General features: G+C 39.7%; 1 protein-coding gene across 2 annotated transcripts; it reads right to left on the bottom strand.

Annotated features, from left to right (window-relative positions):
- Nucleotides 1-629: 629 nt before the first annotated feature.
- On the bottom strand, nt 630-25,662 carry SLU7 (SLU7 homolog, splicing factor). 2 transcript variants are annotated; one of them, XM_070739491.1, is made up of 17 exons: nt 25,558-25,646; nt 24,938-25,058; nt 22,836-23,007; nt 21,942-22,095; nt 21,548-21,628; nt 17,220-17,384; nt 15,545-15,613; nt 14,503-14,550; nt 13,960-14,091; nt 13,088-13,185; nt 10,698-10,765; nt 8,669-8,808; nt 7,393-7,554; nt 5,110-5,214; nt 4,928-4,999; nt 3,463-3,582; nt 630-2,701 (listed from the first exon to the last, which is right to left on the bottom strand). In XM_070739491.1, the coding sequence occupies exons 3-17, from the start codon at nt 22,982-22,984 to the stop codon at nt 2,522-2,524; spliced, it is 1,743 nt and encodes a 580-aa protein (XP_070595592.1). In that variant the 5' UTR covers nt 22,985-23,007; nt 24,938-25,058; nt 25,558-25,646; the 3' UTR covers nt 630-2,521. The 2 variants fall into 2 exon arrangements, with proteins under 2 accessions (XP_070595592.1, XP_070595591.1); XM_070739490.1 differs by lacking the exon at nt 24,938-25,058 and having other exon boundaries at nt 25,558-25,662.
- Between the last annotated feature and the right edge of the window lie 1,144 nt (nt 25,663-26,806).

Here is a 26,806-nt window from a genome sequence, read left to right as displayed (position 1 = left end):
CTGAGAAGGGTAGCATAGAAATCTAATAAATAAGTATTTACATGGTAAGTAAAGAAACTCCAGTATGATTTGTATTAGGAAAATTACAGATGGTGATATGCTGTTTTGGATATCAGCCTCCTGCCACACTCACTAGAGAAGTAAAAGTAGATGTAGACTGTGTGTGGGTTCTCCTGCTGGTAATAATTACAATGCTTTCAGTATAAAATAAAGGAAAGGTATAAAAAAAAGGTTATGTGGAAACATATGGGATGAGAGCTGAACTAGGAAAAAACCCAAATATGACAGGAAATGAAAAACTTTTCTTGGTTTGCATTGGATATGCAAAAATTGGACAGATCTAGAAAACAATGGCTTTTCTAGAATCCAATTCCTTTTAAAGTGAAAACCCACTTTAACGTAAAGGTTATCTTTACTGTGCAAAATTCTTATTCTTCCCATTTTTTCTCTTGCATAAAACCTGATAGTATTGCAAGTCTTAGTGGTGTGCTAGTTTTCTTGCAACTAAAACACTTCAAGTATTTTGATGAAGTTTTCAATGTGTCAAGTTAAGGACAGATGATAAAAACAAAGCACTTGAAATGTGTGAAATGTAATCCTTTTGCAGACAAAATCCTCAAACAAGGTAGTATGGATCTTGCAGATTTTAGTAAGATCTTGCACAATACCGGAAAACAGTACTTGGACCTAAACATATAGATTAGTATAAAAGAATAAGGGAATTATTAACTTAGTAAAACTGAGGCAATAAAAAGCTTATGTAAAAATATCTACACATTTTTGAAAGAATACATTTTAAAATGGGATATCTTTTTGTCTATGCTACATTACAAATGTCAAAATATTTTCTATTTTCTGCATCTTTTTGCGGGTCCCATTGCATTTTTATCTGTATATAAAAGATATCCCATCACTTGTCAGCAATGCCTTTCTATTATAATCAGAGGAATAATTTGGCCAAGAAAGCCACATAAAAAACAGCAATAATAAGCACCCACAGGAATTTCCCACTAAGTAGGGAAAATTATTAATCTAATGTATACTGCCAAATTCATTCTATTCATTTAGAATTACTTCAAAAATACTTTTTTCTTCTACAATTAAATACTAAAGCCAGGAAGTTTAGCAATTACACATCAACTAATATAAATATGCATTTTACTTCTCAATTGAGCATTACATATTAATGTTGGACGATACTCTGCATTTCATGAACTTGCTATGTCGACGTGGCAAAACCTCTCTCCAATTTGAGCTGCTCAGTTTGACTAGGCAGAGTCAATCGGGGCGTATGTTACAATTAATGAACTAGCCTTTGGTACCACAAGATTCAATGTGTTAAAACATCGGAGTTAGAATTAGAGCATTTCCAAATTGATAAGAATTTTAATTCCACATTCTTGAATTCCAAAAAAAAAAAATTACTAAGTTGAAAATTATTCAAAATCACAATGCTTTTAAAAGAATGTAGAAGAGATTCCTTCAACGTTATGCCATTCTGATGTTGTGACACTAAACCCCCCAAAAATCTCAGGCCAATTTGATCAGACGGACTGATATAAAATAAAAGGCTCAGGGGTCCACAGTCTATAGGAAAACAGAATCTTTAAATGTGACAGAATAATGTACCCTGTTAGAGGTAAAATATTAGAACCACTTTTAGTAGCTGGAATGCTAAAATAAATTCTGAGAAACTGAAAACCATTTCAGTTCCTAGTGACTGATAAGGGCCATCAGGGTTGATCTTCTCTAGGTCCCATTGACTAAACAGTGTCAGCTGGCGGGTCCGTGGGGAAGGGCCTTCTCTGTGGCTGCTCTGACTCTTTGGAACCAGTTGCCTCCTGAGATCTGGACTACACCCACCCTACTGGCCTTCTGGAAAGCTGTAAAGACCTGGCTTTTTAGGCAGGCCTATGGCGTTTGATCTGATGGTGTACAATCAGAATCCAGACATAAATGGCATGCTTGGTTTTTAACACTTGGTTTTAAATTATTTTTAAACTGTTTTGTTAGACGTTTTACTATTACACTGTATATTTTATTTTTTTGGTTGTCAGCTGCCCAAAGTCCCCAGGGAGTTGGGCGGCACACAAATTGAATAAATAAATACGTTTCAGAATTGTGAAATTCTATTAGATTTGGATACTTTTCCTCAAAGTCAGCTTTAATCTATTCAGGGAAGTAAACAATTATGTAATTTTGAAACAGATCCTACGAGTTGCGTGCTGTTTGATATTTGAAATATCTACTGACTCTTATAATCAAGTTTTTTTTAAATTCGGAATTTCATTCAGCACTATAATTTCCAAGGACTTGACCAAATCTACTCAACAAAAAACACTGGCTCCCTTTTCCCCCCCTACTCAGAGCGCTCTAGGCTGATTGGGCCATGTGTAAATATGATGTGAGAGAACAGGACATCAACTGACAACTTGCTTAGGGAAAGTGACCCGCATACAACCTTGATCTGTTTGTACACATATATACAAGTCCTATGAGCTTGCAAGTCTTTTGCCCAAAACTACTGCCCCAGAAAAGAGGCCATGGGATCATCTGGGCGCTGTCGCTTCATTTGGTAGGCTTCCATTTCCTCCTCTGTTGGTTCTCTGTTTTCATACATGCTATTGTATGGTCTCTTTCTCTCATCTAATTGCATGATTTCTTTCACATGAAGGAGACGGGCTTCTTCTGCATTCAGTGCCTGAAAATACAAATTCATCTCATTATGAACACAGAAGGCAAAACATTATATGTTTGTCTAAGCTAATAGTGTACAAATAATATTACGCTGCAAATTTATTCAAATTTCAGGGACTACTAATAATACTAAATATAAAAACTTCAGCATCCACTGACACTTTCAGTAATCAAGAGGAACTTGCTCTCATATAGTTGTGAGAATAGTTTGCTATTCCAGAGAGTGAGAATGTAATTTCACAGAAGACATTCAGAAGAGAGAACAGGAACCTCTGATTCCCTTTTAAATCCAAGAAAACCAGAACTTAGTTCATTACGCCAATAAGTTCTGATTGGAAAAGGCAATTTCTCTCCCTTAAATTCAATATGGGTTTGTAAAAGTAAATATGGATTTATGAAGCTCTGTGGATGGAAAGATCGCCAGGCATGGGGGAACTGAGACATCCTCCCCCAGGCTTTTATATTTTATGTTTGGTATGTATGTGTTGTATGGTTTTAAATTGCTGGGGTTTTAGATATGTTTTATTTTAATATTAGATTTGTTTCACTGTTATATTGTTTCTATTACTGTTGTGAGCCGCCCCGAGTCTTCCGAGAGGGGCGGCATACAAATCTAATAAATAATAATAATAACTGATGGGAAAGAGGTTCGACCATGGGAATTGAGGGAAATAAGTTCCTGTTATGTTGGATCTTGATACGCCAGAGTCTGTACACTTCAACAGAATTTGAGGATAATACAGCGGGCAGTGGCTCTATGAATACCTTTTTCAATTTTTCTTGTTTCTTTCTGTCTTCTCCCTCACTGTCAGAACTTGTACTCTTCCTATGCTTCTTCTTCTTCTTTTTCTTCTTCTTTTCTTCTTTTTGTTTTTGTTGGTGTATCTGTGACAATGGGAAAGAGGATAACATAAATACAGACAGACATGAATGTGTAAGCTATAGGCCCTTGATGTCGAACCTGTGGCATGTGGAGCCATATCTGGGAGCACGCAAGGCACTGCTCCAGCGCACATGTACATTTATTTATTTATTTATTTATTTATTATTTAGATTTGTATGCCGCCCCTCTCTGCAGACTCGGGGCAGCTCACAACAAAGTACAGTTTAAAAATATTTTAAAAACCCCATTTTCTAAACACACATAAATACAGACATACCATTCATAAATTGTATAGGCCCGGGGGAGATGTCTCAGTTCCCCCATGCCTGATGACAAAGGTGGGTCTTAAGGAGCTTACGAAAGGCAAGGAGAGTAGGGGCAGTCCTAATCTCCGGGGGGAGTTGGTTCCAGAGGGTCGGGGCCGCCACAGAGAAGGCTCTTCCCCTGGGGCCCGCCAACCGACATTGTTTAGTTGACGGGACCTGGAGAAGGCCCACTCTGTGGGACCTAATTGGTCGCTGGGATTAGTGCGGCAGCAGGCGGTCTCAGAGATATTCTGGCCAGCTGATTTTCGGCATTCCGGAGGGCGTGGGGGAGGCCTCTTTCACCTTCCCAGGCTTTAAGAGGCTTTCCTGAAGCTTGGGAATGGTAAAAAATGGCTCAACGGGCCAAATGGAAGTTTGTTTCTGAAAGTCCGGTAGGTCCTCTTTTTTCCCCACCCACAGGCTCCAGAGAAGCCTGAGGAGGGCAACCGCGGCCTCCCCCCACCCTCCAGAATGAGGCAAAACTGGGGGGCGGCATTGAATTATGGGTGCAGTACTGCAGGCTACGTATGCTGACTGTCAGCTATCTGCAATTCGGCAGTTCAAATCCCACCAGTCTCAAGGTTGATTCAGCCTTCCATCCTTCTGAGGTGGGTAAAATAAGGACCCAAATTGTTGGGGGCAATATGCTGGCTCTGTAAACTGCTTAGAGAGGGCTGTAAAGCACTATGAAGCAGTATATAAATCTAATTGCTATTGCTATACGTACTTATTTCACTTAATCTTCTGTCCTCTAAAACAGTGTTTCCCAACCTTGGCAACTTGAAGATATTTGGACTTCAACTCCAAATATCTTCAAGTTGCCAAGGTTGGGAAACACTGCTCTAAAACAGGAAAAAATATTGGAATTACCGCATCATGTGACATAATTATACCACTGCTATCTCTTCTGTGGCCTTTCTGCCTACTGGGAAAAATATATATATACTCTTTACACCACAATAGCTTCTCTTTTCCCTGACTGGCAATAGGCTTGTTAGAAAACCATTCATTAGAAAGAAAACAAAACAATAAAGGGTCCCACCTCCATTAGAGTTTTGGGTTTGGTTAACTGCTCGTCCTCAAGCACCTCACTTGGCAGTTCTTCATTGGCATCCTGGGTTTAGGAAAAAGAATGAGAAAAATCCAAGTTCACAAAGAGAGTTAACTATTAGGTTTGTTTTAAAAATGTTAATTTATAGTTCCAGTAAATAAACTATATCTTACAGCAATTTCCTTTCCAGCTTCTCCTGTACAATACGAAAACTTGACAAATGAGTAGCAGCATTTATATCCCCATCTTCCTTCTTTCCAGTAAGAACCCCAAATACACTGCAAGGAAAACAAAGGTCTTTACTGGTTATAACAACGGCTTACAATTTCATGTAATATATTTGTGATAAATGTTAAGAAATACTCTATTGTATGTATTATTTAAATTTCTATACAGGTTTGATACAACATTCTACAGCAGAAAAATGAACAGGGACAATGAAAAATGCACTAATCAGTTGAGTTGCATGTAATGTGATAATTCTTTTGTATCAAGAACCAAATCTATATTCTATTATACTAGTTTATTTGAAAAACTTAGCATCTGCTTAATTCTACTAATAAAATCAATGGAATCTAAAAAGTATGGGATAGATTTCACTTGCTATTTTTTCCACACTTTATCCTCATTACCTTCCCAGACAGTAGGTTCAAACTGCCAAATTTAGCTAAGTAAGCATTTCTATAATGACGATGAAGTTTCTCTTTGCATTTAACTTTACTCAGCAAACATCAAATACCTTCCTTGTAGAATATTTCGAAATAAGTAAGTTTCTGAGTAAAATTAGTAACCAGTCCCAATTCAATCTGTTGGCTTCATCTTAATTGTGCCATGAAAACTCCCTAATGGATCACATGCAAGTTAGCTAACTTTAACAGAACAAGACTGTTAAGACAAGAGTGGAGGAAAAGGAAAATACAGTATACATTTTCCTAAAGAAAGCAATTCTAAAAAGTAATTAGAAGATCACAGAAGACAAAAATTATATTGCCTTCCAGATTTTTGCAGGATTTTTGCAATTGTAAATCTCAGAATAATTCTAAGCAGAAAATCCTTACTGTTTATTACTTAAAAAGACTTATTTCTAATAAAAAGATTTTTTTTAAAAAAATTAGATCAAATCAGGCAATGACAGCAATTCTGAGTCCCAGGACCCGTGAGGTCTCACAGAGTCAGTCTTCTCCAGGTCCCAACCTTGGCAACTTGAAGCTATTTGGACTTCAACTCCCAGAATTCCCCAGCCAGTGAATGCTGGCTGGGGAATTCTGGGAGTTGAAGTCCGGATAGCTTCAAGTTGCCAAGGTTGGGAAACACAGAACTAGACAATGTCGTTTGGCAGGGCCTAGGGGAATAGCCTTCTCTGTGGGAGCTCTGGCCTTCTGGAATCAGTTCCCCCCCAGAGATTGGTACTGCCCCCCCCCCCCGGTCTTCCATAAGAACTTGAAAACTCATCTATGTCGCCAGGCTTGGGGTCACTAGACCCTAGCTTCCGGCTGACAAATGTGATGCTTGTTGTCTGAATGTGAATGAATACTTTTTAATGTTCCAGGGTTTTTAGAGTAGTTAGTTATATTAATTGGATTTTAGGTTTTTGATATTGTATACTGTTTTTTATTATGTTATGAGCCGTACCGTGTCTTCGGAGATGGGCGACATACAAGTCCAATTAATTAATACATAAAATAAATAAATTCACTGAGAATGGCCTATTAAGGAGAGCACACAACAGGACAGGGATGAAGTTATCAGCACAGCAGGTCCTTGACATATGACCATTCTTTCAGTGACTGTTTGATGTTATGAAGGTGCCGAAAGAATGGTTAAGATCGATCCTCAGATTTCCAGTCATCCCAGCACTCTGCAGTCATGTGATTATGATCTGAGTGCTTAGCAACTGGTTCACATTTACAATAGGCTGCAGCAGCCATGATCACATGATTGCCATTTGTGATCTTCCCTCTGGTTTCCCCATAGTCAATGAGGAAGGTTGGAAATCATTAGGATAAGTATCCTTAACCTGTATAGCCTCCCACAGCTCCTCTGTGCTCCTGCTGGCCCCCTGCACCCTCTGTGACTTCCAACACTCATATGCCTCCTCCTGCAACCCCTTCTCAACTCTTGCATCCACTCCCAGACCCACAACTCTTATGCATCCGACCACGCTTCTTGTGTACTCCCTAGAGTCCCCCTTTGCTCCCATCCAGCAGCAGCGACTTTACTTCTCTGCAAACTGGAACTTGCCAGCTGTTGTGGTTTCTCCAACAACTTTGGTTGTGGGAAACCAGCAAGAAGTAACTTTGCCTCATGATTGTGGGATTTGGTTAATAGTGGAAATTGGGACTGCAGGGATTGCCATTGCTAAGCAACGCAGAGGCTAGTTACACTTATCTTATGGAGAAAGCGTTTGAAATTAGTTCAAGAACCACAAATTGCCAAGTCCTGTTTGAGGTGCTTACCGTGTGGTTGTTGATCATTACATCCTCCTCATATTTAGAGCGAGCAACAGCCTTCTCTTGACCTTTAATAACTGTTCCATGTCTAGAATACTCCACGTAGTCTTCCGTTTGAGCAAGTAACAATTCAGATGGCGGGGCATCCAGATGTTCTTGGCCTCCATACTACAAGAAAAAAAAAAAAATAGAATTTTGAAAGATTCATTTGCAGGCCTCCTGTTCCCTGAAGATATCTGCCCATTCACCATATTTAGATAGGGTGGAGAGATTCCAAGTCCCTTCCAATAATAATAATAATAATAATAATAATAATAATAATAATAATAATAACAACAACAACAACAACAACAACAACAACTTATTAGATTTGTATGCCACCCCTCTCCGAAGATTCGGGGCGGCTTAAATGTTGCTATCTAGCAAGTCCTAGGAAATGTGCCTCTTCCATAGTGGTCCCTGCCATAGTGGAACAGCCTGCCCCCAAGATCTGGTAGGCCCTGACCCTTTTAGCCTTCTGGACCAGTGTTGCTTCTTCCTCCCCAAAGGATGGAACAGGTAAGGTTGCGGCCCGAGGATGATTTTTTTAGATGCACTATGAAAGATAGTTCAGGTGCCAGGTATTGGTTTTATTGTTTTGATCACTTTTGTCTTTATTGTTATTGTAAGCCACCTACAGTTGTGGTACAACCATATACATTCATAAATAAATAAATAAATATTTATATTTTTGTAGCATTTTGTAGTATATTCCATAAATATAAATATTTATATTTTTGTAGCATTTTGTAGCATTGAATTTATGCTTTTCCATGAGATTCCCATAATGCAGAATACTGATAAAGTCATGATAAGTCACTTTGCGATTGTTCAAAATTACAATGGACTCCCCCCAAATATCCTTACAACCTGCTTCTGAAGTTCTGACTCTCCCCCAGTCAACATGTTTAAAAACTGTCTCAAAATTATTTGAGAATTTAAGATATCATACAAAAATATATCAAAAGCCAAGAGTTACATAGGCTTACTCGGACTTTGAAGTGAGCTATGTTTATAACTGTAAAGATTTTAGCGTTCTCTGGTGATTATTTCCATTTTTAATTATTTATCCTTTAGTAATATTGATCTTGTAAAGTCTCCAATATTTTGACATCTTATTACACCATAAATTAATTTAGAAACGGGAAATGCTGCCATAGTGCGGCAAGCATTTTTTTCAAGTAAAATGGTAAAAAACTTTTAAAAGGGCATTCTAAAGGAGACTAAATGCCTGTTAATTTACCTTATCTAAGATGCTTTCTTTCTGCTCATGTTTAAAGTCTTCTTTTTTCACTTTGAAAGATTTGTACAAAAGTTCAAGTTTTGTAGGATCTGCTTGAAGATGAACTTCAGAGCCTTTTTCATAGGCCTCCCAGGCGAACACTTTGAAAATCAAAGGAAAATATTTTCAGGGTTTTTTTTTGAAATACATGAATGTTGAACTATTAACTAGCTTTTATTTAATAGGCACTTAGAAAATATTGTGAAAAAGATCTCTGTGAAGGAAACCTTAGAAAAGAGGATTCTTACTCTTTCCCATCCTCTGGGATGCTTTAAGAGACAAAGGGAGGAATGGGAAATGAAGGATAAACACTTATCCCTACCAGGTCCATTTTTATTTTTAATTTAAAAAAAAAACACATTTTATTGGTTTTTTTCAAAATAACAAACATAACAAACAAAACATACAACATTTAGTGGAGCTACAGTCGCTCCGCTCAGGATAGAAGTCTTCATCATAATAATAAAGAAGTAAAAAAATTATCTATAAGATACATATTGTTATATAGAATAAAAATATCAAAAATCTATATCAAAATTTATAAAGATATATATGAAAGAGGAAAAAAAATTATGAAAGAAAAAAAAGAAAGAAAAATTTATATTTATACAGTACTAGTAATTACCATCTTATACAATTCTAATACTAAATTCAAAAATGCAAAATAATATAACAACACGCTTATCTCTTTTTCCTTGTTTCCCACCAAGTATATACTTTCTGCCAGATATCATAAAATTCTGATGCTTCTTGGTTGTTTAACCGTCTCGTCATCATATCTAACTCGGCACAGTCTAAAATCTTCTTGAGAATATCTGTTTCTTTTGGAATCTCATTATCTTTCCATTTTTGTGCAAAGACTATCTTGGCTGCTACTAATGAAATAATATATATCTTTTTTATATTTATAATTTGATATGCCTAATAAAAAAAATTCTGGTGTTTTCTTAATTTCTAGTTGTGTTATTTCTCTCAACCATTTTTCTATTAAGTTCCAATATTCTTTAGCTTTTGGGCACGTCCACCAACAATGGTAATAGGTACCTATTTCTGTTTTGCATTTCTAGCAATTAGGCGAATTAGTTTGAAACACGTTTGAAATTCTACTTGGTGGTAAGTGCCATCTATAAAATCCAGGTCCATTTTTAGACCAAGGCCCTGAGAGAGGTAAAAGGGACTGGAGGACATTTTACTTGGTACCATCTGATCCCTCCCTCCTTTGATATCATAAATTAATCCACTTCCTGCTCTAATCTGTTAAGAATTCATAAAGGTAAAGATAAAATATAAAGTTATCTCCTGTCTAGTTATGCCTGACTCTAAGGGGAAGTGCTCATGTCCATTTCTTAGCTGAGGGAGCCAGAGTTGCCTCAAAACATTTTTGGTGGTCATGTGATCAGCATGGCTACAAACCAAAGATGCACAGAACAATGTTATCTTCCTAATGAAGTGGTACCTATCTATCTACTTGAATTTGCATGCTTTTGAACTGCTAGGTGGGCAAGTAATGGGCAAGTAATGGGCATCACATGGCACTTGGGTCTAGTGCTCAGTCTGTTAGCTTTCTATCTGACAAGCTCAGTGTCTTTAATTACTGAGCCATCACGCCCCCCCCCCAAGAATTCATAAAAGTGCGTATTTTCTTTCTCTAGACAGTGGCCCTTTGATAGTACAAGAAAAGCATTTATCTACAGTCCTTGAAAAGTCTGCAAAGGTACATGCATACCTTTCAAAAAAGCAATGGTCTTAATATAAAACCATTGGGAGTAAAACCACTGTTAGACAATTTTGTTTGGGAAATATAGTATCAAATATTTATTACTTAGATTTGTATGCCGCTCCTCTCCGAAGACATTGGGCATCTATGAGGGAGATGGACAGTTAAGAAGTATGATATATAAATATTCTTCCTTAATAATCTTATCTAAACAAATCTAACTTAAAAACAAGTAAGCAGCACTAAAGGATAAATGTCAGATTTAGTACTTACACTGGGTTTGGGCCATGGAAATAGTGGCCCCTGTGTAACGAACAAAGTTATCTCCTGCATAACTGACTCTGTAAGCAAAAATAGTTTATTCTGTAAGTATTTAGCTTGTGATTCTATTTTGCACAAACAAGCAAAGCAAATACAAGGCCATTTTGATTAAAAAGGATAAATGTAATAAGACCTGTTCTTTGTTCTGGGATCCATTATTGCTTCTCCTATTGCATTTTGATTACATCAGCCAATCTTTTCCGTCTTAAAATGTCACTGATTCATTATTGCTTCTCCTACTGCATTTTGATTATAGCAGCCAATTTTTTTTTGTCTTAAAATGTCATTTTAAATTACTTTGTTAATAATTTAGATCAATGTGCCAACAGAGTAATTTGTAATTTATCTGTCATTAAATGTTCTATGAGAAACAATCTCAAAATAAAATCTGGGCAAGAAAAGATAGACATTCTTCTACAGCAAAACATCCATTTTAACTACATGTAAGGGATTAAAAAAACTTTTTCCTATATGGCAGTGATGGCAAACTATGGCACCTGTGCCACAGGGGGCAGGTGGAGCCTTATCTCCTGGTACATGAGCTGTTCCCTAGGTCAGCTCCAGCACGCATGTGCGTGCCGGTAAGCTGATTTTTGGATTGCAAAGAGGCTCTGGGAGGGCGTTTTCAGCTTTTGGGGCTTCTGAGAGAATGGAGGAGGCCATTTTTGCCTCTGAAGCCTGGGGAGGGTTAAAAACAAGCCTACTGGATGCACCAAATTTACTTCCAACACTTGATGGCCAACTCTATGAATGGTGCGCATGTGTATGACTGTGACTACCTTTTTTAAAGCAACTTTTTATGGGGTTTTAGTTTCTGATAATGTTTTAGTTTTAGATATTGTTCGACTTCTTTATACAGTCATACCTCGTCTTACGAACCTAATTGGTTCCAGGGGGAGGTTCGTAAGACGAAAGGTTCGTAAGACGAAAAATTGTTTCCCATAGGAAACAATGTAAAGTCAATTAATCCGTGCAACCAAAACCCCCCCCCACAAAAAACGGTGTTCGGCGACTGCTGGGAAGCCGCGCGGCTATTTTAAAAGGTGACAGCCGGGCTGGGGGGCTTCCCAGCAACCTCCCGAACCCCGAACCAGGAGGTTCGGCAAAAGTTCGGGGTTCGGGAGGTTGCTGGGAAGCCCCCCAGGCCGGCTGTCACCTTTTAAAACAGCCGCGCGGCTTCCCAGCAGCTTCCTGAAGCCGTATGCCAAACCCGAACTTCCGCGTTCGTCGACTGCTGGGAAGCCGCGCGGCTGCTTCAAAAGGTGACAGCTGGCCTGGGGGGCTTCCCAGCAACCTCCCGAACCCCGAAGTTCGGCAAAAGTTCGGGGTGGTGCTGGGAAGCCCCCCAGCCCGTCTGTGACCTTTTAAAACAGCCGCGCGGCTTCCCAGCTGTCTCCGAACGCCGAACACAGAAGTTCGGGTTTGGCGTTCGGCTTCGGGAGACAGCTGGGAAGCCGCGCGGCTGTTTTAAAAGGTCACAGCCGGCCTGGGGGGCTTCCCAGCAACCTCCCGAACCGAACCCGGGGTTCAGAAAAATTTTGCCTCTTCTTACGAACTTTTTTAGAATTACGAACCGGCGTTCGGGAGGCTGCTGGGAAGCCCCGCCGCCCGGCTGTCACCTTTTAAAACAGCCGCGCGGCTTCCCAGCAGTCTCCGAACGCCGGTTCGTAACTTGAAAAAAGTTCGTAAGAAGAGGCAAAATTTTTCTGAACCCCGGGTTCGTATCACGAGTTGTTCGTAAGACGAGGGGTTCGTATCTTGAGGTACCACTGTATTGCGTTGTATCTATTTATATTGTATTTTTATTATTGTTGTAAGCCACCCTGAGTCCTTTGGGATTGGGCGGCATAGAAGTCAAAGAAACAAACAAACATTAGGATACAGGCAGTTTCTAGCCTCCAGAGGGCCTTCAGGTGGGCGGGGCAGGGGAGGCCATTTTCACCCTTCCCAGTCCTTGAATTTTTGGTGTGGGCACACACACACACACTTTCGGCACCCAAGGAAAAAAAGGTTCACCATCACTGCTATATGGCATGGTTACCCACTGAGAATTAAAAGCTTTTGGAAGATAATTACAAAAATCAGACATTTTACAGCAGAGTTATGTTGTAGGCAACTAATATTCATCTGTGTTCACTGCCAACGCTCCCAGTTTTCCAAGATCTCTGAGCATGGCAGACAACCTGCTTTGAGGAAAGAACACTATGACACACTTCTCTCTCTCTCTCTCTCTTTTAACTTTCTTCAAACTGAAGATCAACCAAGAGAGACTTTCCCATGTATCAGTTCTAGGGCAGTATATAAGACCATGTATTTGCTGAAGCAATTGGAAATTAACTTACTCATCTGGATTCTTTCCTGCATTGGCATAAGGATTCTCCCTCATTGCTCTCGTTTTAGGATCATAGTAGGCAGAATTGGGGTCTAGATTCCGTAGGTACTAACGAGCAAGAACATAAAAATATCAACGTGTAATTCTAATATAGTTAAAAACAATATCAATTTAATGTAGCTATTTTGAGATTATCATGTAGAGCTACCAATAAAATCAGATAATCAATAATGTGAACTAGGTCAACACAAAGTTAGGATGCATTACAGCTATCACCATCACTATATCCATAATCAGTTCTCTTTTATCCTTATGAGGAAGGAATGCCATTCTGCAGAAAGGGAGGATAGCTGAAATTCTGTATCTTGGATTACTTTGATCATTTTACACATTACTGAATGATTTACACTGTATTCACACTATTATTTTGCATATGCTGAATTCATACAGTATCCTAAGCCAGAGTGGCATACTTAGTCACTATCTGATGCTACTACTGATTTTTTTTTGTTTTTTTGTTTATTTTCTTGCTTTTCACCCATAGCCCTCCCCTCCCTTCTTTCTTATTCATAGGCCCAGCCAGGTCAGAGTTCTAGACAATTTCTTCTTTATGTCTTCATTGGCCTTATCCCTTTCCACCCATGCAAAATAAAGTTTCCATTTTTTTCTCATCCTTTCAGATTTTTCATCCCATGAACAGTTCAGTGAGGTAATATGAGTTATTTCCATTTGTACTTGTTCAAATATATAATCATTCCATCATTTTAGTATCCATGATGCTACTGATGTGACAGGAAGACAAGCAAAAGAAGGTTGCGCCTTTTAGAACAATGTGGAGAATATTAGCTTCAAAATGACAGTTCTTGATGTTGTCCAGCTTACTTTAGCAATGTCCTCTCGAATTCGCAGGTTTCGGACTGTAATGCGTCTTTTGGAGTCAAAATTCTGTCCAGGCATATCAATGTCATCTGCATATTTGTCTTCGTCTTCATCTTCACTGTTATGATCTCTTTCCTAAAAAGAGAGACTGTGGCATTAACTAACTGGTGTGATTTCATTTGCATCAAAAATAAAATACATATACTGAATTTTAGGTGATTTATAAACACACACACTAATATCAATAGAATTTTATTAGTGAAAGACTGAATTAGTTGGCTAAGTAGTTTGCAAATAAAAACGCAATTATATAAATCTTGAGGTTGCTAGGTATTTAAGTTTTACTTTGGGTCAAAGTTTCATTATATCATTTGCAAATTAATCTATATATTTCGGTCTAAGAAGGCAAAATGATGAAGGCTACTTAAAAATCAAGGAATGCCACGCAGAATATTGAAATCTTTATGTGAAAGACATATTTATATTATACAAAAAACCCTTGTATTTTGTTATGTATTTTTGTTTTAAAAAGGACTACCCTCTCACCGTTTGTGAATTTGGTTCTTCTTCACCCCATGGATGACGTGGGGAATTCTGGAGAAAACAAACAAAAACAATCTCTCAAAACCAACACAATCACAGTAACTATACAGTGAAGTTATCAGAAGAAATGATAAATGGTTTGAGAAAAATCATTCTGAAAAGAAAAGCCTCCACTTGGTCTCAAACTAGACCCCAGACAGATTATTACCTTCAAACCATTTTACTTATCTAACACTCTTTCCTCAAAATAGCTGATCTTTCTTTCATACTTTTTAAATCACAAAACAAATTCCTTAACTTTCATACTCACTCTTAAAATCAAGAACTGAAACAGTAATATTTTTATAATATAGAATAGATGTTACAGTAGACTGTAATTTTAATGCAATAGTTTAAATTAAATTGGCTTCTAATTTAGATTTTAAAAGATCAGGAATCAAAATGGATCATAGTGCTTATGATGGGCCTCGCAATGTTGGTTATGTAAAGACCCAGTACGAAATACAACTTCATCATTAGTAAAAAGAACACATGCTCACATATAGAGAGAAATGAGTCCATTCTGTGTCAATGTTAATCTCTGAAATTTTCAGTTCAAAAGATCAGGTAGTCATTGATGCAAAAACAAAACAAAGGAAAGGAAAAGAAAGCAAAGCAAAACACAACACCTCTTGCCAAACTTGGAGTTGCTGTAAACCAGAATTAGAAATGTTTATCTACCTAAACAAATAATTAATATTTCCAGGTAAAGGAACATAAATTCCAAACAATGAAAATATCTTTTCATCCTGAAAAGCTTTGATTCCTCACATTCAGAAGAATTATATACAGTTTACACTGCCATCTAGTGAAGAAATTAAGAATTTATTGCAAAGTGAAAGAAGCCCATGGATTCCTTTAACTCAGTTTTACCAGAGAAAGTTACCTTACTGATTTTAGCCATATTCAGAGCTATTTTGTCAACATATTAGCTAGAAAAATATGTTTAAAAACCGGAAAACACTGCCTTATCCTTCTGATTTAGATGTTCTTTCCTCCGACTTACCACTTGCTCCGTCAGTTTTCCAGAAGCCAGTTCCTCCTGTAGTTTCTGAGCTTTGAGTGTGCGTTTAGCCTGCATATTAAAGGAAAAATAGGGTTAGTATTTCTCTTAAAATATTTCCTAACCATTCCATACTTATCATGAATTAATAAATGTTCTTCTCGGTTTAGATGATCAAGCATAATTTAGAGTCAACAATACAGAAGTGTGAGCAATTTAGACGGAACATGGACTTATGTCTAACTAAGCTTTCCCTCCCATCTTTACTTGCTTGCTAAACTCTGTCTGAAGTTCCTCCATTTCTTCACTGACTTTCTCAAGACTTATGAATGTTTAGCCTCTTTTGTGGCTTAATTCAGAGGCAGCCAACGAGAAAATATCAATGGAATCAAATTTAAAGGCAGCCAAAAATTCACCATGATTCTCTTCAAATTGGATAGGGAGTTGGACCTTCCTCTTGTCTCCTGGTAAAACAAAATATTGAACTGAAACCAGAGATATTTTTGTTGGGCATTTTGCCAGAGAAATTCAATAAAGAAGAAACATACTTAATTATTTATGTAGTAAGAGCAGCTAGGATTTTGCATTTGCACAAAAATGGGAAATAAACACAATGTCAACCGAAGGAGAAATTTTGGACTGTGCAGAAATGAGTAAGATTAACAATGAAATTCGAAGACAAGGAAGATTCGGAATATTATAATGCATGGGTGAAATTTTATGAATGGATAGAAAAATATAGCTAGAGATTAAACTACATAATTAAAAGAAAAAGAAAATGCAAAAGAAATTGAGGTAACCCAGATGACAGAATTAGACTAAGGAAGTAGCATTAGATTAACAACATATACCTAAAATAAAGAGTTAACAATATAGATATGATATTAAACAATAAGAAGTTTGAAAGTCATGCCAACAACTTGAAGAGGTATGTTATCAGTCTGTTAAAGGTAATCTGTATTAGAATTAAAACCATTCAGGGAAGGGTTCAGAAGGAGAAAGAGGAAGTAGAAAGGAAGAAGAAAAGGCAAAGAGGAGAAGGGGGAAGAGAGGAAGGAGGAGAGGAGGTGCAAGAAGGTAGATAGGGAAGGAGAGAGGTGAGTGTGGAGAAAAGAAACAAACAGACTGATAAATAACAGCAAGACTAGGTATAAAAATAGGCTATTAAATTTTGAATTTAGATTGATTGGAAAATGTGTAAGCTATGGATATATTTTTAAGGTGTATATATTGATGTATATATGGAAACTTTGGAGAAAAAAAATAAAAACCTTTACAAACACCTCTTGTCTTCTTTTTTAGTAACTTAAATACATTGTGGTTAATTGTTGACTAACCAAGTTTGGGGAAGAAGGAAACCTTAATTATTAGAGAAAGTTGCTTCTTGGTGAAGGGGTAGCTAGTTTACATGCCAATATGAACAGCTATAGTAAATCCCCAGTATATCTCCAAGCATGAAAGAGGAGAAATCTTACCTGAACATTTGGAAAATTAAATTAAATGAATCAATAACAGCTTCTGACACTATTTTAGAAAGATGTCTGTATGTTTATATTAGCATAAGAGTCAGTTCTAGATATTATGCAACTTATTTTTATACCAACATAACACAATTACAAAGATACTGTTGATGTTATATCGAAAGAGAGAGAGAGAAAAAAAACACCATTCTACTTACTAGATCAACCTTGGAATATTCTTCTACAATCTTCATATGCTCCTCTGGGTTATAACCATTCCAACGGTCTCTCTTCCCATCGTAGTCAAACATCAATTGAGGCTGCATGTGCTCATCTGCTGCAATGTTAGTTCCCGTGAATTTTGCTCCAACTTTTCTAGGTCTCTGCAGGGAACAATATGAAATCTTTGCTTCTCAGCAAGAAAACTGCCTACGATTATTCCTGTTTCTTAGCCAGACCTTAGGGCAGTGATTTTCAACCTTTTTTGAGCCGCGGCACATTTTTTACATTTACAAAATCCTGGGGCACACCACCAACCAAAATGACACAAATTAAATAAATAAATAAATAAATACATACATACATACATACATAACCCCCTCGTATATACAATCCCATGTAACATCCCCTTATAAATACAGTCAATCATCAATCATCCCTACTCAAATTTATATCTCATTTCTGGGTACTTCTCCTGTCTTTCCCCCTTTTCTCTCTCATGTTTGTCATTTCTCTTCCTCCCTTTTTCCCTCATTCCTTTTCCCTCTCACTTCTCCTCTTTTTCCATCCCTGTCTCTCTCCCCCCCTTATGTGTGTGTGTGTATACACACTGGAACCATTTCCAAAACCAGTTGAGGGCTGGGGGTTTTTCTCTTTTATTCTTTTCAAAAAGAGGTGTGGGCTGGGGGACATTTCTTATTATTTGGGTGCTTTTTACCATATGCATCAAGAATCACCCCTCCCTCTCTCTCTTTTGTTTCTCTCTCCTCTCATTCTCTGCCTCAATCATTTCTCCTTTTTTCTCCCTTTTGTTCTCATTTCTCTCTCTCCTTTCCTCTCCCTATCTGTCTCTCTTGCTTTCTCTCTCTCTCTTGCTATCTCTTTTTCTCTTATTTTCTCTCTCTCTTGTTCTCTCTTATTTTCTTTCTCTCTCTCTTGTTCTTTCTCTCTCTCTCTTTCTCTCTCCCTCCTTCTTTCTCTCTTTTTCTCACTTTCTCTCTTGTTTTCTCTCTCTCTCTTGCTTTCTCTCTCTCTCTTGTTTTCTTTCTCAAACTCTTTCTCTCTCTTGTTCTCTCTCTTGCTATTTCTTTCTCTCCCCCCTTTCTCTCTCTCTTTCTCACTTTCTCTCTATCTTGCTGTCTGTTGCTGTCACTCACTCTTCTCTCTCCATTCTTCTCAGCGGAGGCCAGCGAAGGTGATATTCAATGTCGGGAGCGCGCGGGCGGTTGCGCGTGCTCCCTACCCCCCTGCTAGCCGCTCGGAATATTCAAAATAAGAAAAGCCTTCACCGGCGAAGGTTTTTCTTATTTTGAATATTCCGAGCGGCTAGCAGGGGGGTAGGGAGCGCGCGCCCCCGCCCGCGCGCCCCCGCCCGCACGCTCCCGACATTGAATATTACCTTCGCTGGCCTCCGCTGAGAACGGAGAGAGAACGAGAGTTGGGCCATTTTTTGTCTCCTGCGTTCCGGGTGCGGGAGGAGCCACGCCGAAAGGCAGGAGACAGCGGAGGAGGAGAGGGGGCGGGCGGGGGGCAGCGCCGAAAGGCCGAGGGGGCCGGAGGCACCGTGGGGAGGCAGGGGCGACCGCGGCTCCCTTCCCTTCTGCTGCCGGCGCCTCCCCGCCCCCCCCGCGGGCTGGCAGGGAGATGAGGAGCGCGCTTTCGGGGAAGCGACGGTGCTTTGGGGAAGCAACGAGAAGCCATGGGCGCGAGGGGGCCGACTTTCAAAGCAACCTTTGCCGGCCTCCCGTGGGAGGGTGCCAATAGTGGCGGCGGCGGGGGGGCAATAGCGGGGGGGGGGGAACCGCCTCGCGGCACACCTGACCGATAGTAAGACCCCCCCGATTGTAAGACATATGTCTTACTTTCGGGGAAACACGGTACTAAAAGCGAGGGAGGCGTTGGAGCAGTTCGTGGCGCCCTGGCGGCGGTTCCCTCCGCTTTGACGGCGCTGGTCCGCTCGCTCGTCCCCGCAACCGACCCGTTTCCCCGACACGCGTCTGGAGGGGAGGAGCCGCTCTGCGCAGTTGGGCAGCCCTGCCTGCCGGAAAGGAGGCGGGCGAAGGAGGGTGCAGCTCCGGCCGCCCGCTCGGCTCGCTTCTACAACTTCGGACCAGCGCCGTCCTTCGCCTCGCATTTCCGGGTTGGCGAGCCTGGATTGTTTTTCCTGCGAGCGCTGGTCCCCGCTAAGCCTTCTGCGCCTGACTCGGCGAGGCGAGAGGGAAGAAGGAGAAGCGCAAGTGGATGCGGAGCGAAGGAAGGATAAATGCCTCCCGGGCACTCCGCATCCACTTGCGCTTCTCCTTCTTCCCTCTCGCCTCGCCGAGTCAGGCGCAGAAGGCTTAGCGGGGACCAGCGCTCGCAGGAAAAACAATCCAGGCTCGCCAACCCGGAAATGCGAGGCGAAGGACGGCGCTGGTCCGAAGTTGTAGAAGCGAGCCGAGCGGGTGGCCGGAGCTGCGCCCTCCTTTGCTCGCCTCCTTTCCGGCAGGCAGGGCTGCCCAACTGCGCAGAGCGGCTCCTCCCCTCCAGACGCGTGTCAGGGAAGCGGGTTGGTTGAGGGGACGAGCGAGCGGACCAGCGCCGTCAAAGCGGAGGGAACCGCTGCCAGGGCTGCTGCCGCGCTGCCGAGCAGATCAGTTGCTGGACGGCCGAAGAAACCTTCCCTGGGTCTTCCCGACTTCACCCTGTCAATTTGGTGAGTGGAGGCGGGAAACGGCGGGGGGGGGGGGGGGTTATGTAAGACATACCCCGAAAGTAAGACCTAGTGGGGCTTTTGGGGATAAAAAGAAAGTAAGACACTGTCTTACTATCGGGGAAACACGGTACTTTACCGAATTCAGTTACCTTTTGGAAAAGTGGTTCCTCTTTGTCATCTGATTAATCCCTTCCACATACATGCAGTCCTTTATTAGGGGCCATTTGTTCGGCGACCATTCAAAATTATAGCAGCATTGAACAGATGGGATTTATGCCCAACCTATAAAGTTATACCTGTTGTAAGTGCCTCCACGATCACATGATCAAAATTTAGGCATTTGGCAGTCCACTTACAGCTATAGGGATACTACAACTATAGGTTATGACCTATCAAATCCTACATGGCTTAGGACCAGATTACATACGGGACTGTCTCCTGCCCCATGTATCCTAGCAACCGATCAGGTCCTACAGAGTCAGCCTTCTCCAGGTCCTGTCAGCCAGGCAACATAGCAGGGGCCTAGGGGAAGAGCCTTCTCTGTGGTGGCTCCGGACCTTTGGAACCAACTTCCTCTGGAGATTTATACTGCCCTTACTCTTCTGGCCTTCTGGGGACCTTGAACTTAACTTCTAGTCCTTGCCTCTAGTATGTCTGTGGTGTGAGTGAGTAGGGTATATGATTTAAATTTGGGGCTTTTAGATTGTTTTAAATATTGGACTTTTGAATTGGTTTTTTGCCAGCAGCAGTACTGGGGCTAAAGTAGGGGCCTGGAGCCTTTAGCAGTATCAACCAACTGCTGCTCCCAAGCCTCTACTTCAGGCCTGATGTTGCTGCTTCTGCAAAGCCCCTACCACTCCCAGATGATCTTCGTCTTTTCCCTTCCACTGCTGATGAGGCATACACCTCAGGCAGAGGAAGCTCAGGTTTCAAAAATCAAGCTTAAGCTGACTCTGTCAGTACGGAGAACATACAATGAAGAGTTAAGGTGATGCAGAGGGAGGGGGGAAGGCCTCATTTGCTGAGAATTACAGCAACTGTTTCAAAATGCATGTGCTGAGGATGGGAAAAGGAAAAAAACCAACATTCCACCAGAATGGCCCAGCAAGAGGCCTTTTCTCTTTCCTTTCTCCCACCCTGTAGATCTTTACAAGGTAAGCTAGCATTGTGAGGGCTGGAGGAGGACTGTGTAAAATCCCCTTATGCCTTTGGGGACCTGGCAGGGCATAATTGGGGATGGTGGGATAGATAGGAAGGCATGTTGCATTGTTATTGGCCGGAAGGGCAAATGACTGCATAAGTTTTGTAGAATTCATAACTTTGAAACAAGGTTGTAAATATTTGGGGGTAGGGCCCCCCTGTTGTAATGGTCATTAAATGAGCTATTGTACCTTGAGGATTACCTGTATATATAATTAAATATTCTCTAAAAGTATACTTTCATTTTGTAAAAAATTCAAGACCGCAAAACAAGAAGAAATGTATTATGGAGTATTTCACTTATGTTCTTATGTTCCATGTCACTCTTTAAGTTCCACAGAATTCTATCAGATACTAATTTTTAAAATCCACAGAGACTACAAAATTTTACCTGAGACATAGGGTCATACTGTTTTATGGAATGTTATTTACCTCTAAGCAATCTTTCTTCTTATGGGTCAATGCACCACAGTTTTCACAAGCACCTTTACGATATTTAATTGCAAAAGCATTCTGTTGACAGAAAGACAAAAAGAAATAAGACATTTGTAGTAATAGAGAATTTAGTTTTCCTCGGTCTATATGAGAATATAGAATATGGCAGGCTCAGTCTAACTTTACAAATAAATTATCTAACTATATAAATTAAGTCTGAAATGCTTATTGCAGGGAATTTTTAGCTAGACATACTAACCAACTATGCCCCTTCACATTTGAATATAAATTCAACATCACTGAATTTGACTTTTTGAAAAAGTCCAACAAATTCGCTAACATTTATTAATAGTCTTGCACAACAGTATCACTTTTACATATAGTTACTTACCTCTCTAACTCCTCGCTTATACCATTCTCCTAGTGATGTAAATTCTTCTTGTTTCTCTGGTTGAGGTCTCTGATGTTTCAGTGTAGGCCTTTTTGAAGGATCTATATACCATGGGACTGACGAAATATACTGGGGAATATGAGGATTGATGTCTCTGTAATAAGTAGTGTTACAATTAAATGAGAATTTAGGTTCCAGTCATTAAGTAGGAATCACTAAGCGTGGCACTTATTTTCAATGTTTTTTTAAAAAAATTCAGGATACCATACCATACAATACCTGTACTTTTAAGATCTTAACTGGAACTTTGTTTGTATGATATGGAGGATGGAGCAAAATTTTCAGGTGCTCATGTGGCTCAACAATACACCTCATACATAATAAAATATCTTCACCTACATTATCAGAAGCTTTCTGTGCATGGATTCTGTCTCTGATTGGCTTTCCTGTTCTTTGTCTCCCAGTGACTGGCAAAGAAATCAAGAGAACATTCTGGCCAAGACTAAGATCCTCTATGTCAACACCAAAATGCTGTCTTATTATTAGGTTAGGACTAAGACTCCTTCCACTTAAACCAATGGGGTCTTGGTCCTAAACTAACATAAATGTCTACTCCTGAGTTCCAAGATTTTTAAAATTCTGAACTAGAGAATATATTGTAATCTATTCTAGCACATTAAATTTGACATTCCAAGTCAAAGAACTCCCAATTGCCTGTCATAGTCTAGAAAAAGTTAGGACAATGCAGCATAGATCAAAGATAGAAATCAATTAATTTTGTTCATTCAGGTCAAGATATACTAATCTTTCAGAAGAAGTTCCACACTTAAGTTTTGTTATAATATGCTAAAAAAACAACCCTAAAGTTGTATTGGGATTACAAACAATACTTACTTTCCTTCTTCATCAACTTCAGCTGGTGCATTTCCCAATTTTCGTTGTTCTTCCAATTCCTTCTTCTTTCTCCAATCTTCTCTGGTCATCTTCTTGGGTTCTTCCAAGCCATTTGATCCTCCAGGAGGATTAGCAGCTATAGCTTCCATGCTCCCAGATTCTGTTCTTAGGTCTATTAACAAAATAAATGTTTGTATTTGTCAATAATTTACAAATTATTTTAATAAATGCTAAAAAGGGTTTTCAAACTATTTTAATAAATGCTAAAAAAGTCCTGACCAGTTTTGATTAATTTAGCCTTAAAAGCAAATTCTCTCCCAAGGATATAAAGATATGGTTGAGTGAGGAAGATCATTTTTTTTTCTTTGACAGCAATCCATGGATCAGGAAGCGAGCTTTCATGCAATTTTTAGTTATGACAGCTAGTGCATCATTCAAATACATGACATGTTTTCTTATAACTTTATATCAATTTTATGAGTTTGGTCAACATGTTTATATTTTATTGCCATTTTTATTATTTAAAAATATCTTACATTTTTCTTTGCCTTTTATAGATACTACAACCTTTTTTTTTTACAAACTTACATATAATAGGAATATGGAAATATGAACTTTAGTGGTATGGATTTTGGCATCATTTGTGTAGGGATTCGCAACTTATGACAGATCACAAAACTTGCAGCCCAAATTCAAAGTTCTGATATCTTGTGACCCCTCACATTTTGGACATTAGCAACAAGTTTATATTTATAGCTTTTGCAGCACACTGCAATGACATGACTGAAACAAGTATTTATTCCAGCTTACGGCAAAAACCACTCTATAGTGATCAACAGCCACAAAACAGGTCATAAAATTGGATATGGGCATGTTATGACCTCCTTTATGACCATCAAAAGTTATGTCTAAAATTGTGGGCTCAACTGCAAGTAAAGGATTACCTGTACACAGATTATACCAAATCATACATCTCTACCCAGGCTAGGTAGGTTATATTGTTCAGGAGTTTGGTCAGCCCTGGGATATATATAAAATTTAAAAATTTAACTCCCTCACCCCCCCCCCCAAATATATATATATATGTATGTGTGTGTGTGTGTGTATACACACACACACACACACACACACATACACATATATATATATTTTGGGGGGCGGTGTGAGGGAGTTAAATTTTTAAAAAACTTTTCCCCCTCTCCACATACATCCCTTTCCATACAGTAAAAGGCAATATAGTATTAGTAAATCATATATCATCTCACAATTTTTTTCTTAATTCATCAACTTAAATTCAGTATCAATCACTTCTTTTTCACTGCCAAGTTTCTAATTTTTTCATCCAGATAAGCCAATCATGTTCTAATTATATTTCACCATCATTATTCCTTCTTGTATTTAATTCAAACAATATCTCTAACACCTCAAATGTTAAGTGGTAGTGCCTCTTTCTTCTCTTTATAAATTTTTCTAAAAAAAGCTAAAAACCCTTATGTAACTTTTATTAAAAACTAAAAATAACAAATAAAAACCAACAAATTTGAAACTTGTCTAACTCTCTCTTTAAAAAGCAGTATATATTTAATAATTCCAGATTTCAAATTTAAGTCCAAACCTAATTAATATTCAACCAAGTAATAACCATTGAGATATTATCTGGGCATGGTTGGGGAGAAATTGACTGCGAGTCAACTCTACCAAGACACAATGTTTGTGGGTCATTCTTCCTTCATTGTTTGGACAAAGTAACACCCCCCTTTTTCCAGACAGAACTGTTGTGCAATTTGGGGATACTTCACTGCAACTGGTGCAGAATGGGTGCCCTGTGCTTCCCCCAGGTTATAGTGTGATTGTTGTAGGGTGAATTAGACTGCTCCCAGATGCTTTATAGGGCTGCTAATCACTTTTAAAGAAATACAGGGCACTAAGTGGACTGTCTCTCTTTGAGGGTATCTGCCATACAATTATCTGGATGAGTTCCAGTTCCCTTCCTTTAAAGGCTGTCATCTGTCAGGGCTTTGGAAACACACCTCTACAGCTGGTCTTGATCATTGGAAGGCTTTTAACCTTCCAGAAGAGTATGAAGACCACCTGGCTCTTACCCCAAATACTGGGCTTGGATGGGCTGAGGCAGGAAATCAATGGTGAGGTTGATCTGGCACCTGATGGGAAGGGTTGTTCTGTTGTTACTCTGGTTTTTGTTGGTGGTTGTGAATAGCCACTCTAGGATCAATATGCGAGACAGACAGCTATACAAATTTTAAAACCCATTCGCACACAAGGTGTCAAGTATCCTCGACAGCATTCCCAGTCACCTTCCCGAAAGTGCAATTAGTTAATAGGCTGCTTTTTTAAATTGGGGTAAGAGGCCCTAGTCGGCTCCAGGTATTTTGGATTCTTAAATCCCATCTGCCCCAGTCCACCTACCCAACAACACCAGGACTATGAAACCCATAATCCAAGCTCCCAGACAGATTTATCTGCCTTGAGTTTAATAGCGTTGGCAGTAGAAGAGGCATAACTGGAACGCGCTCCCGTTTTATGAAACTTAAAAAAGGAAAGTTCTGAACTTCCCGAATATCGTTAACGGAGAGACCCGGAATTTAACTACCTACGAAATAACCCGGATTAAGTCCCACGTGTAAATACACACCGGTTGCGGGGGGGGGGGGTCTAATCAGCCCCGATGTCACCGACCCAAAGGAGAACACTCGCCACTCACCTGGACTAGCAACAGATCAGCCTTCCTGCGCCACCGGGCCTACAACGCTCATTAAGCCTCACTTCCTGTGTCTTTCCGCTTCCCACAATGCAGCGCGGTCACTTTCTCGCTACTCCTTAAAGGGACCGCGCTCTTCTATTAAAAACGATCAGCTTTCTCCCAACTGCGTCCCATTCCTGGGCTTTGGGTAACTCTCTTTTGGCGGACATAAGCTTAAAGCTCTTCGGAGTCGGCCTTTCAAGTAGCAACAGCACTATAGCATTTAGACTTATATATCGCTTCACAGTGCTTTACAGTCCTCTCTAAGCGATTTACAAAGTCAGCATATATTGCCCCCAACAATCTGGGTCCTCATTTGACCCACCTCGGAAGGATGGAAGGCTAGTCAACCTTGAGCCAGTGGTGAGATTCGATCTGCCAAACTGCTGGCAGCTGGTGATTAGCAGTAGCCTGCAATACTGCACTCTAGCTACTGCGCCACCGTAGCTCCAAATATCGGTGGAGTGTATTCCCAAATAAATTTGTTACATTTATGAAGCTCTGAGGATCTGAAACCCCAGACTTGATGGAAATGCATTTTCTTTCATACAAGCCGCTACTACAACCTTAACGTTGCTGCGATCGGATCTATTATGGTATAAGTTTCCATGGATCTTTGCTTTGTTTAAAAAAATAAAAATCTGACAAGGTGAAACGTGTGATTTTTATTTCTTCATGGAGAAACTCCAGACACGACGACTTGATGGTATGCAGTCATAACATAGGACTAATGCAATCAATCATTAATATGTGACTTATAGGGGTAGCATACCATTATCTTGGCAACGATTTAGAAGTGGGTTGTATTGCTTTCTTCCGGGATTGTGTAGCCCACATATCCCATGTAAGTCTTAGCCACGGTCAACTGTCCTTGCCTTCCCAAACCAGATAAAGTTAATCAGGCATTACTAGCTAAATTTACTTGGCCGTAATTCCCAGTGTGTTTCATGGGACTTTGGTCTGATTTAGATGTTCATACTATCGCAGGGAAATAACACGATCCCATGCTGATTATGTTGCTATAGATTAACACAGTCATCTCTCTCATATTTTTTTCCCAACATTAAATTATCCTGGAGCTTGAAATCCCCCCACTCCATTTGAAGATTATGGGATCAAGTCAGTATCACTTTCATGTTTCACGAATTGACATCACAATCCTTGGCTCTTTAAATATCCCACGTTGCCTGCTAATGAGATTCAAGGCAAA

This window comes from Erythrolamprus reginae, chromosome 2 (genome assembly GCF_031021105.1).
Source record: "Erythrolamprus reginae isolate rEryReg1 chromosome 2, rEryReg1.hap1, whole genome shotgun sequence".
NCBI classification, from domain to species: domain Eukaryota; kingdom Metazoa; phylum Chordata; class Lepidosauria; order Squamata; family Dipsadidae; genus Erythrolamprus; species Erythrolamprus reginae.
The sequence above is the reverse complement of the archived record's forward strand: the minus strand, read 5'-3'. Positions and strand labels throughout refer to the sequence as shown.

What these genes read in the sequence shown, in the direction of transcription:
- SLU7 (XM_070739490.1), bottom strand. Translation starts at nt 22,984, where the DNA reads ATGGAAGCTATAGCTGCTAATCCTCCTGGAGGATCAAATGGCTTGGAA. An exon ending in TAATGATCAACAACCACACG is followed by an intron (nt 5,215 to 7,392) that starts GTAAGCACCTCA and finishes TTTTCCTTGCAG; the next exon opens with TGTATTTGGGGTTCTTACTG. An exon ending in AACCCAAAACTCTAATGGAG is followed by an intron (nt 3,583 to 4,927) that starts GTGGGACCCTTT and finishes CCATTGTCACAG; the next exon opens with ATACACCAACAAAAACAAAA.